This window comes from Sturnus vulgaris, chromosome 2 (assembly GCF_052056855.1).
Source record: "Sturnus vulgaris isolate bStuVul1 chromosome 2, bStuVul1.hap1, whole genome shotgun sequence".
Lineage (NCBI taxonomy): Eukaryota > Metazoa > Chordata > Aves > Passeriformes > Sturnidae > Sturnus > Sturnus vulgaris.
In genome coordinates this window covers 29,822,729-29,834,846 of record NC_142244.1, presented here as the reverse complement: position 1 = coordinate 29,834,846, position 12,118 = coordinate 29,822,729, and the positions used below count along the sequence as shown (strand labels likewise).

The 12,118-nt window shown below is 48.7% G+C and overlaps 1 protein-coding gene across 1 annotated transcript in view; it reads right to left on the bottom strand.

The window, feature by feature from the left end:
* Window positions 1-7,896: 7,896 nt before the first annotated feature.
* Window positions 7,897-12,118, bottom strand: part of GTF2E1 (general transcription factor IIE subunit 1) — a 49,202-nt gene continuing 44,980 nt past the window's right edge. Inside the window, exon 5 of the mRNA XM_014888885.2 lies at window positions 7,897-9,657. Within this exon, the coding sequence (XP_014744371.1) occupies window positions 9,227-9,657 (431 nt within the window). The 3' untranslated portion in view covers window positions 7,897-9,226. The remainder of the gene's footprint in view (window positions 9,658-12,118) is intronic.

Sequence of the window (12,118 nt, the reverse complement as noted above, 5' to 3'; positions counted from 1 at the left end):
CACACCGTTCAAAGGCATGGAAATTCAATTATGTTTAGGTCACAAACATATTTTAAGCAAAAATAACTATTAAAGCATCTTGTTCAGAGACTGTCTGCTGCTTCAAGATGGTTGCACTAATGCTCACTGTCCTTAATGTTTTTTGAGATACCAGGTCCTTACAAAGTCTGATTTTTGTTTCAATACAAATTAGGTTCATTCTGTCTCTCTCAATCTAAATGCTGGTAAATAAGAAAATGCTTTCTGGCAGCTTACTTAGGTATCCAAAACAGACAAATTCCCAGATTTCCCTGGATAACTTTTAAAGAGAGAGAAAACAGCTCTGCCACAGGGACAGGACTGTAGTACCAAACAGACTGGTGCTGCCAGTGCTCTGCTCTCTGCTTCTTAGCAGGGAGCAGGCAGGCAGGCAGCTTTCCAAGAGCACAAGCACTCAGACATTGCTACCCACACTTTGGGCTGCCATTCCTTTTAGCAGTGGCCTCTCCATGACTCTCTGTGGATTCACACCTTAAACAGATTCAAGCATCTGGCTACGCCCCCTATGTAGGCTGTACGAGTGATTAGCTCCTTGGACTTTGTAAATATTGATCATTATTCTGGAAGCAGCTCAGCAGAGAGAAGCTACTCTTCAGCGCCAGCTCCTCTGCTGTGGAGAAGACTTGTCTAACAGTCAATACACTTCAAACTGGAGTGTATTGTGATGCTTAGGGATCATTGGCTGTCCACGCTTAGATCAATATTCCCAAGCTTTCTGTTAACAAGCCTGGGGCATGGTTACCTAGTGCAAGGCTTCCAGTGGGATAAAGCAGTACCAGCCCCGAAGAGCCCAGAGCAATTACCTGGAGCACTGTGTGATACATCCCTACTCCAAAGGACAGGGCTCAAATCCTCCCTCTTTTATGCTGACACACACCAGAGGAATGGGGCTGCTGCTGCTTCGTCCCCACAGCCCGCCCCAGGACAGCCCACTAGCTTGCCCTGCTGCTGACATGTCCTTCCACCTGCTCATAACTTTTCCATTTCCAAGAGGGCTTTGTCTTGCATTTGATTCCTGAGACAATTTTCTCCCTCCTCCTAGGGAGGCACAGTGGGAGACAAGAGACCCAAGCACAGCAGGCTGCTTCCCCCACCTGGTCCTCTTGAACTTCACAGCATGTCCTGGCACTGCAGGCATCACTGAGGCACAGTCCCGCAGATGTCTCAGGAATGAGATGTTATTTTTCTGCCCTCTAGGATTCCTCCAGGGGACTTTCAAATCCCTTGATTCTCATAGAGCAAGTCTGTTTAATCCAAGTCTGAAGGAGACAGCAGCACAGGAAGAGTTGGCTGGAGGAAGCTAATTTTTGGAAGCTTAGTAGAAAATACTGTATCTTTCTTTATTCAGGGTTGACGGTGCACATTCCCTCCATTAGCAGCTTAGCTGATCTGCTCTGGCCTACTCTGTACTGGGCTAGGGAGCACATAATTCTACTGCAGTTTTCTTGACCTGCAATGGGAGCAGGAAGAGAGGCAGTTGTCATCCAGCTGAGAGAGGCACCTCTGACCATTGGGAAGAGGAGCACGAGCAGCCTGAGAAATGCAGTCCTCTTTCCAGAGAGAGTTCCAGTGCCCTGCCCTCATGTACCTCCACAGAACCATAGAATACTTTGAGTTGGAAGTGACCTACAAGCATCAGCAAAGCCCAGCTCCTGGCCCTCCACAGGACACCCTGAAGAATCATACCATATGCCTGAGAATGTTGTCCAAATGCTTCTTGAACTCTCAGATATCAGATGAAACGTGCTTTAGGCCAGAAGCAGATGCAGAAGCTGGTTTCAACGGGGTTAGACAGAACATACACCCAGGAAGGCTTGACAACATTATTGGGTTAGTGTTAACGCAGCACATGTGGTCCAGCAGGCAGGGGAAATGGCTGGGCCTTCCTCAGAATTGATGGCTTTATCCTTTGCATTAGCACCAACCTGCTGGCAGAGCCTGGCTTTGCTTGCAGAGGCTGTTTTTCCCTCCTGGCATGCGTGCAGAGCTCTGTTCAGCTGCAGGAAGAGAAAGAGGGCACTATCAACTGTGTGTTCTGTTCATTCAAGCCATGCTTGTCATGACAGGGAAGCAGCAGTGTATGGTTGTCCTTCAACAACCTGAACTGGCTGGAGCGGAGCAGAGCAGCCATCCTTTCTAATGCCAGGAACTGTTGGAGAGGGCAGGAAATAATGGCATCTGCCCATGCACCTTTAACCTTTCCAGTCCTCCCAAGGGCTGCATGTGGTAGATGAGAGATGGAAGACAAACTCCACAACCACTCCTCTGATTTCCCCATGTGCAAGATGTGCCTTGCTGAATGACAAAAACTACAACTGTTGCACAAACCATAGTTGCACCTGTGTTCTGGCCTTCTGATGTTGATGGATTTCTTTTACACTTTCTCACACTCTTTCTGGTAAACAGTGGATGTTTTGCATTCCTCCTTGGAGGAAGAGAGAATTGAGGGACATGTGATGAACCAATGGAGTCAAGAGGTCTTACCATCACTGTCCAACCCATGATCATTGTTGGAATTCTATAAATACACATGTAATGTAAATAAAGGGGTCTTTTTCTGCTCGACTTCCTTGGAGTCAGGTGTCTCTCTCTCTCTCTCTCTGTGTCATTCTGTCACATCTGGTGACCCGACTGAGGAGACAGCGTGGTGAGGTTTCTTCTCTCTCCCTTTCCTTTGATTTGGGGGGTTTTTTTAGCCACGAAGGCTTTTTTTGTTTCTTCAGAGGACGAGCTAGTTCTTAGCCTCTGGGGAGACCTCCTGAACAGCTATCAGGCTTCCATCTCCCTGGCAGAGTTTCGTCCGCTCTTTTTGTGGGCTCAGGCCAGGGGTTTTCTCTCTAGACCTGAGGAAGCCGTCTCTGGGGACGCGTGGTCTCCGTGGGTGAACATTTCTGGAGTACTCTCTCTGTTTATGGAACAGATGGAGGGCACTTTCTGCTGCAGTGGAAAAGGACTGATAGCCTTTTGGACGATGTTTTTAGTCCCTGAGGGTCCATGGAGGACCTTTGTGGTGAGACCCCGTCTCCTACTCTGAAGACGGACAGCGAATCTGACGAGGGTTTTGAATTTTTGCCCCAGCTGCAGCCTTCCCGTTCTCTCCAGGCTGGGGGCCAGGGGACCGCCCTTGGCCAGCTGCTTTCCAATGGCCGAGGAATGGGTGGAACACCGCGGGGCTCCGAGCCCACTCCTGTCCCCGGGCTGTGGAAGCGCTACCGGTCCGGCTGCCGCCTCCGCAGGGCTCACAGTCGGTCACGGCACTGCGTCCGAACTGTGGAGCGCCCGCGCGTCACGCGCTGGACACAGCTGGACCGGTACCCCCTGCCCCGCCACTTCTCACGGCGGAGGGGTCTGCGATAGCAGGGCCGGGGATGACGCAATCCGCCCTGCCACCGCTGGCCACGGGCGTGCTCGGAGCGGCTGGGCCAGCGATGACGCAACCTGCTGGACATGTGCAGGCACGTGGAGCCACTGGGGCCGGGGTGGCTCCGGCCCCGATGGAGAGGCGAGTGGCCCCACCCTGCCCGGAGGGAGTGATGCGCCCCGTGGGCCAGCTGGCCACAGGGAATATCCTCCTGGGGGCGTTCCCGGATCCCTCTCTCTCTCCACTGCCTCCACTTGAAACGGGGGGGGGGGGGGGGGGGGGGCTGCTGCGAGCTGCGGGGAGGTGGCCCCGGCTGCAGCCGCCCCTGTGCGCCCCCCTCCTGCTACCTGGGGTGCTCCCGGTGTCTGCGCGGCCCCGGTGGCCAGGGTGCCAGCCTCCTCTGCGCTCTGCTCCGCCCTGTTGCGGAGGGGGATGAGGCTGAGGCAACTTCGTGCCGGCCTGCGCCACATTCGCGTGCCGTGCTGGTGGACACAGGCGCCACCGGGGCTGGAGAGATCCCGGCGGCGGCCGGTCCGGTTCCCATGGCTGCAGCGCGAAGCGGGGACGCGTTTTCCCCCGTAATGTGCTTCCTCTGTGCTCCGCCCCTTCCCTGGCATGGAGGAGGATGAGTCTGGGGCGATCCCGACGGCAGCCACGGGCTCTGCGGGGGCTGGCATGGCCCCGGCTGCCAGCTTGGCTGCGCTGCCTCTGCCTTCCGCGAAAGCAGATGGAAAACCAGCGGTTCCGAAAGGAGCGCGGTATGCTCAACTTTTTTCAGTTTTGTATTCACAGATCAGCTGACTGGTCGCGAGGAGATGGTGGTTTTGGGTTCCCTGGGCTACCTGAAGTTCGCTGGCCAGCAGTCCTGACTGAAGAACATCCCAAGATGCTGCATGCCATGTCCCTCCCTGGTGGTCTAGTGGTTCAGCTTCGGCGCTCTCACCACTGCCGCCGCAGTTGGAGTCCCGGTCAGGGAGCAAAGCGATGCTATGTGAGGCAGCTGTCCGTGATGATCACGAACCAGGAGGGACAAACGACCATGATTCGCCCTCTTGTTGCTTTAACTTTTACTACGCCCTGGGGGAGTGATGTTCTGTTCCCGTGGGGGTTGTGCATCGAGGCGGATTTTTAATGGGGGCCACTGTGGTGATGGAGCAGATGGGGTGCCACAGTCTGGTCTGCCATTGCCCACCATGCTTCTCAGACTGGCCACTTTTCATGATTGATTGAACAGATTGTTTCTTTTAGATTCCTTTGTATCCTGATGATATTCCAAAATTTGCTTTTGCAGTGCCAGTTTTCAACACTGATGAACCTGCACAGAGGTATCAATGGAGAATTTTGCCCTTGGGCATGTGAAACTCCCCAGCCATTTGGCAGCGGTTTGTGGCTCATGCCTTGTCTGGAGTTCACAAATGCTTTCCTGATGCCCGAATTTGTCATTGCATGGATGATGTCCTGGTGGCAGCGTCCACTCAGGATGAGCTGCTGAGAATGAAGCCTCAGCTCTTCAATTCTTTGCATTCACAAGGGCTGCAGGTGGCTCCAGAAAAGGTTCAAGAGCACCCTCTTTGCAAATGTTTAGGAGTCAAAATGATGGAGAAAACAATTCTGCACCAAGAAGTGCAATTCTGGTGTTCGATCAGGACACTGATGTGTAAAAATGGATGAGTGTTGTCAGTTGGTTATGTCCATATTTGGGACTGACCACGACACAATTGTCTCCATTGTTTGATTTGTTTAAGGGTGATTTGAAGTCACTCCGCACATTGACTCTGGATGTGCCAGAAGCGCTGGAGAAAGTTCAGCAAGCAATTTCTGCTTGCCAAATTTATCGCATTGACCCTTCCTTTGATGTCACTGTTTTTATTATCATTCCAGATCAACAACCCACAGGTAGCATTGGCCAATGAGATGACAAATTGTCTGATCCCTTGCACGTTTTGGAATGTTTTGGTTTGGGGTTTTTTGCATCATCAGCTACGAAAGACAGCATCCCCATTTTTTAATTGCTTGCTCACCTGCTCACAGGTTGGCAATGGTGCTTGCAGTTGAGGGGAGCAGATCTTGCAGAAATCATACTCCCAGTACTGTGGGAGGACTTTGAGGTGGCGTTTGCAAGAAACGTTGCTCTGCAAAGTGCTCTCGACAGTTTTCCAGGGTGGATCACTTGTCATCTGCCCAGCCACAGGCTACTGTATGTGGCGAAATCAAATCATTTTTATTTGCAGTCCAGACATAGTCAGGGGCCAATGCAAGGACCCACCGTCTTTCCTGATGTCTCAGGACGACCAGGAAAGGCCATTGTTACTTGACAGGATGGATCTGAGTGGCAGGTTCTGGAAAGTCATGAGGCTAGCTCAGCCCAATTGGATGAATTGAGGGCTGCTGTCATGGCATTTGAGAGATTTTCTCAGGAACCTTTCAGTTTGGTCACGGATTCAGCCTGTGTGGCCGACATCACATAGTGGTTGGGTTGTTCAGTTTTGAAGGAGGTCAGTAATCCTGCCTTGTTTCATTTACTGAAAACCTTGTGGTGTGTCATTCAGGTCAGGGTTCATCCATTCTACGTTCTGCATGTGAGGAGTCACACCAATTTGGCAGGATTTATAGCAGAAGGTAATGCGAGGGCTGACAAATTAGCTAACCCAGCATGGGTAGCACCTCAACCTGATACACTCATGCAGGCCAGGGCATTGCATGGGTTTTTCCATCAGGACGCACATACATTGCAAAAGCAGTTTCAGCTGTTGCCAACTGAGGCTCGGGACCCAGATTGCCGAGTTTGGCCGGTTCAAGTATGTGCATGTAACAGTGGACACGTCCTCCTCTGCTATGTGGGGTTCTGCTCACACTGGAGAAAAAGCCCATGCTGTCATTGCCCAGTGGGGGCAGGCCTTTGCCTCTCTAGGCATGCCTTCTGCTGTGACAACCGACAATGGTCCAACTGGTCAAGCCATTGTAGAACGTGCTCATGGCACTCTGAAGTGGATTCTTGAAAAACAAAAACGAGGAATGCAGGATGAAACCCTGCACTGTCGATTGCCAAAGGCTTTGTACACCGTCAATTACCTTAGGTGCCGCAGAACTCAAATAACCCTGTCATTCAGAATCACCACTTCTTGTTACAGGCTTTGGACAAGATGCATCTGCCTCGAGCCAAAGTTCGGGTGTGAAATCTAGTCACCAAAGGGGGGAAGGTCCTTATGACCTTGTTGCTTTGGGGCATGGGTATGCATGTGTGTCCACAGATACTGGGGTGTGCTGGGTACCTTCAAGGTGTGTCCATCCTGACCTGCAGCTGCAGACAGAATCCAGCCGACAGGCAGGATGGAAACCGTGACCAAACTGAAAGTCATCAAGTGGACGACTCATCAAGTGAGGACTCAGAGGCAGATAAGTGAGTCACCACTCTGATGACCCAATCACAAGCAGAGATTGACCACTGTTCATTTCCCTTTCTGCATGGTTCTTTTTTCTTTTTTAAATGGTAAGAGGGTGAGATGTTGCACCTGTGTTCTGGCCTTCTGATGTTGATGGATTTCTTTTACACTTTCTCACACTCTTTCTGGTAAACAGTGGATGTTTTGCATTCCTCCTTGGAGGAAGAGAGAATTGAGGGACATGTGATGAACCAATGGAGTCAAGAGGTCTTACCATCACTGTCCAACCCATGATCATTGTTGGAATTCTATAAATACACATGTAATGTAAATAAAGGGGTCTTTTTCTGCTCGACTTCCTTGGAGTCAGGTGTGAGTCTCTCTCTCTCTCTGTGTCATTCTGTGACACATAAATTAATGTGTTTATTAAGAAAACCACTACTTCATAGATTTTTATGCTGGGTATTTCTTCACTTCATCTTCACTAAACCTACAGCTTGATTTTGCACACTGAAAACTCAGTATACAGTCCCGGTGAATTCAGAGCACGACCAGCTTTCTGTGTTCAGGATTAGTTCTCGGTTTCTGCTTTTGGTTCCTTGTAAATCTACCTGCTTTTCTCCAGTGTTAATATTGAATTCAGCCGGATTAAATCTAGGCAGAATGGGTACAGCACATTTTTTTCTGCTAGCTGATCACTGAATCTGACTTATCAGCTCTGTGACTTGCTATCTGGAAGCTTGATACAAGATCTTCTAAGTCTGTCTACTAAAGAACATAATTTTAACCAGCAGTACGATGTCTGCAAGTCCTCTACCATCAGCCTACCTCAGCTTCCCTTGAGGAAAGAGGAAAGAAATGGAAGTCCTAATCAAAACCAGCCTCTGTTTTTTTTTACATAGCATTGATGAAATGAAACATCCATCCTGGAAGTGCAGGAGATTCCAGGAGGCATTCAAGGAAGCTCTGCTAAGGAGAAACAATGTGCAGTGGGATTTCAAATGGCCCTTTCAAAGGAGAGTTCAAATTGGGGTTTTTTTCTTGAATCCAACAGATCAAAATGATAAGCAAACAGCATTCCCAACTAGGCACAAGATAAACTGAAAGATAACAAAGGGGAGAATATTCTGTTTATTTATTCCTCTTTAAAATTACTTTAAAGAAAATTTAAAACACTATTTTAAAAAGGAGATTCAGAGTACTGAGAAGCTGAAAATCAAACCACAGAGGAGGCATTACAAGGTTAGCAGAACATAGAAAGCATAGTTAGTACAAAACAGATTTACAGTCTCAATGAACAGCAAATTTGTACTGCCCATAGAAGTGGAACAGCACATAATGCTGCCCCTACTCTCTGGAACACAGAACTTTTATAATTTTGTTTTATTGTAGTACTGTGTAGGAAAACACAACAATTTTTAAAAAGCAACATTTTCTATTGAAAGAGAAAAACATTAAAAATATTATATTGCTCTACAGGCACTGATAAATGTCTTTCTATAGTAAAAGAGTGTGCCAAGCAGAACTCAAAATTGTGTAATTCCTCTTAAAATCATATAGCCCTGGTGAGATTGCAAATAAAACTTAGTTATGCTACTTCTCTGGCACTGCCTGACAGCAGCTCTGCCCACTGTGAACTGTCTGCATGTCTTCATGGACAGGGCTAGGCAGAAGCAACAGGCAGCAATATTGGAAAATGAAGGTATCTCCTGGCAAGTCAGAGCACTGGCAGCTCAGATCCATGGAGGGCATTTTGTTACACTAACAAGAAGTGACTGACTGAATGAGCTTGCCAAGGCTTTCACTCTGCCTGTTTCAAGTTACACCTGACCTTGAGGTGCTGAGTCCTACTAGGGAGCAAATGGGAGCAAGAAAAGATTGCTGCCTACAGGCCTCCTTAGAAAGAGCCACTCTGGTGGCCAGTGGCTACTGGCAGAGGGTCAGCTAAAAGTCCTGTCTGAGCTTGCCATCAGTAGACAAGTGCTTCCCTCTCCTCTCCCCTTGCTGAGCACAGACAGCTGTATATTACATACACCCTTCTCAGCAGAGCATTCTGCTCAGACTATGGAGCCCTTATGTCCCCTGGGAGAAAGGATGAGGACTTCACTGGGATCTGCAACAAAAATCAACTTAAAGCCATCGGAAGAAAGAGCTGCTAGGGCCTTGGAGGAGGTTAAAGCAGTGCCTGTGCAAGGCACCCTGAGGCAGATTTTTACCTTGCAAGCATCCTCACATCTGAGACTCGTCCTCCCCTGTGTGTTTTGGCACGTGCAGCTCTGCTGCTCTCCGGCTCTGGCAAGCAGGATGCCTGAGATTAGCAGTGCTGTGTCACAGTGACCCTGCCTGCGCACAGGGCAAGGAAGATGCACTCCAGTCATCTGTTCTGCTAAAGAGTCCCTGCCTTAAAAAGTCACGTTTTAAAAAATGCCACGGGAGGTACCAGTTAATCAAACATGTCCTCAAACATGCGTTGCCCCATAGCTATGTAAACCTCTTTTTCCTCCGGTGTCATCTGGGCCACCAGCTCGGGGCGCTGGCTCACTTGGCTGTAAGAATGTGGACGCCCAGCCACTGTGACAGTGGGGTCTTCTGCCACCACCTCAAACTCTTCATCCTCGTCCTCCTCCTCCAGCCCATATGTTGTGGTGGCTGTGGCGGCAGGGCGGGGAGGGGACTCCTCCTCCGACTCACTTGTCTCGCTCTCGGAGTCACTCACATTGCCACCAGAGACAGGAGCAGCACCGCTGACGGTGATGGTGGAAGCAGAAGGTGTCTTCTTCTCGTGGATAAGCAGGGCACGCATCACCTCCTCATTGTCATCCAGGGCTGCCCGGCTCTCCTCACGCTCCTGGAACGCATCCAGATCCTGGCCCCCTGCAAAGGGACACAAGGGAATGACCATTGCCTCACAGACATCTGTATGATGGCCCTGAAAGTTTTCTTAGCCTTTTATTAATTACTGTCACTGAGCTCAGTTGGCCAAGTCACACCCTTTCCTTTCTCTATGCCAACTCCTCCTCTCCCTTGACAGACAGAGACAGCTATGTCTCATAATGGTAGAGCAAATACTGACATTTCCTTAAAGGTGGGAGGCCTAGAGTCACTGTGGGTCCCAGCTGGAAGCCTTGACCAGGAGTACATTGCAAACGAAGACAACAAATGCACAACGGGCAGGCACCTGAAAATGACTTCCCCAGGGAAGTGTCCAACTCAGGCATTACAGTGGAGCAGAATGCAAAGCAGTCCTTAAAATACAGACCCCAAGCCCAGGCCCTATCCTGCTGAACTCCCTGCCTGTAAGGATTAACATGGAGAAGAAATAGATCCAGGCAGACAAAGAATATGTGGAGACCATGTGTTGTAAAACAACATTTAGAACAGCCATGCCTGGTGAGCTCAGAGATACACGTATACCAAGCAGGAAGGGGAAAAGCTCCTTACAGGAAGATGGTGGTAGCATGGAGCAGCCACAGCTGACAGCCTGCAGCTCAGTTGCACAGCACAGCACTAACCAGTACCTGCTCTCCAAGCTGAAACACTGCCCAGACAGTCCCTGTGGCGCCCTAACCACATCTCTTATTTGAAGGGGACTGCAGTCAGTCCCAGCTGACACACCTGGCCTGTGCTCCTCTTTCAGAACACTTGGCTGTACAACAGCTGGGAGGGCTCAATATGGCTCTGGTAGGCAGGATGTCTGCAGTTCATGGATTCAAAAGGTAAAATTCTGCTCAAAAAGTAGCACCCCACAGAAACCTCTCCTAATCCTACATTTGGTGAGAGGGCAGTGAGTCCACCTAGAACCAAAAGAACTACAGGCAGTATGGAAAAAAAGAAATACTTTTTAAAAAAGCAAAACAAAAAATTAAATACGGAGAAAAAAATAAGGCCTAAAAAAGTAGGACAGGCTTCCTGTGGCAAACTTTCTGTCTTACACCAAAAGATGCTGCCTATGAACAATTGCTGGAGCTGAGGTTTTGGCATTCTGCCTTCATACAGGCAGCCACTTGCCCACTCCTCCAAGACACAGACTCTCATGGCTTCAGCACCACATCCAGGCAGGTGGCTCCCAAGTCTTTCCCCTCCCCAGTCAGAAATGTGCTGTTTTTTCCACTTGAGATGAAAAAATAATGTGAAGGAAGTAAGTTCTGCATTTTAGCACTAAAAGCCAGGGCAGTTTGTGGCCATTCCTTTTCTGTGGTAAAATAAAGGCTGAAAGAACCATACCTAATTTCACAGGAATTCTATTAGGAATTCATATTAGGAATTCTGTTTTCATTATAAGTAAAGTTATAGTAATGGGTGATGGCTACAACTAGTAGTATTTGAGCACTGCCAAATTCCTGAAACAAAGGAAGAATACAGGCATCGTATTGGCAGTCATGTGCTCAGCTCACTCTTTGTGACTGTGGAGCATAAGAGGCTGTAGGAGAGCATCTCTGTGAAATAATATCATAGCTCATCACACTAAGAGCTGTGAAACGACAACAGCCAGAGATAGCTCCACAAAGGCTGACTTTGTGGCTCAGAGGGGCAGTCTCTTGCTTCCAAGAACTCTTTCCGCCAGATCCAAGCAGTGAATCTTTTCTGTCAGTGGTCCCAATTTTCTATCCTTCCTGTTTATGTGTTGCAGCAGCAATTTCAGGCTATTTCCACAAGCTCCTTCTTTGATCTCCAGTAGCTAAGGAGGTTATGCAGTCATGCCACCAACCTGTAAGGAGATACTCCATCTCCATGTCCCTCAGTGACTTCCTGAGAAACATTTATGCTGTGTACATCAGAAGTTGTTTCAAGGAGTTGATTTAAAACTACAGGTGAATTGAATGTCTAGCAGAAAAATGGGGTGAGAACTCACCATGGCTGGTGAGTAACAACAACATCTGCTACAGACTGCAGGAGCGGGTTGTTCAATCATCTCACTTTGCTTAGTCTATTTGGAAAATGTTTTGGGATCCATAATACACCTGAAAGGCATTACATGTGAACAAGTGCTTTAGGTATCTTCTGACCATTATACCACAGTTATTTTCTTCACTTCTGCTACCCCTAAATACTCCACTCCTCTCCTGAATATGGCACAAGTTCCAGGGTCACATACTCACACACATGACTCCCTTTTGCCACCTTTCCTTCCTAGGGCCTCAGTTTCAGTCCATAATCCTAAAAGGACTCCAAAGATTTTATCTATTGACTCACTCTTGTAAAAATCATAAAAGGTCTGCATTTCCAATTTTGGCATAGAAACTTAAACAGCACACATACCAAAGCAGAATGTTTCTACTAATGGCTATAAGATCTCGACCATGGTCTGTGGACAACCTGACCCCAAGATGAATGA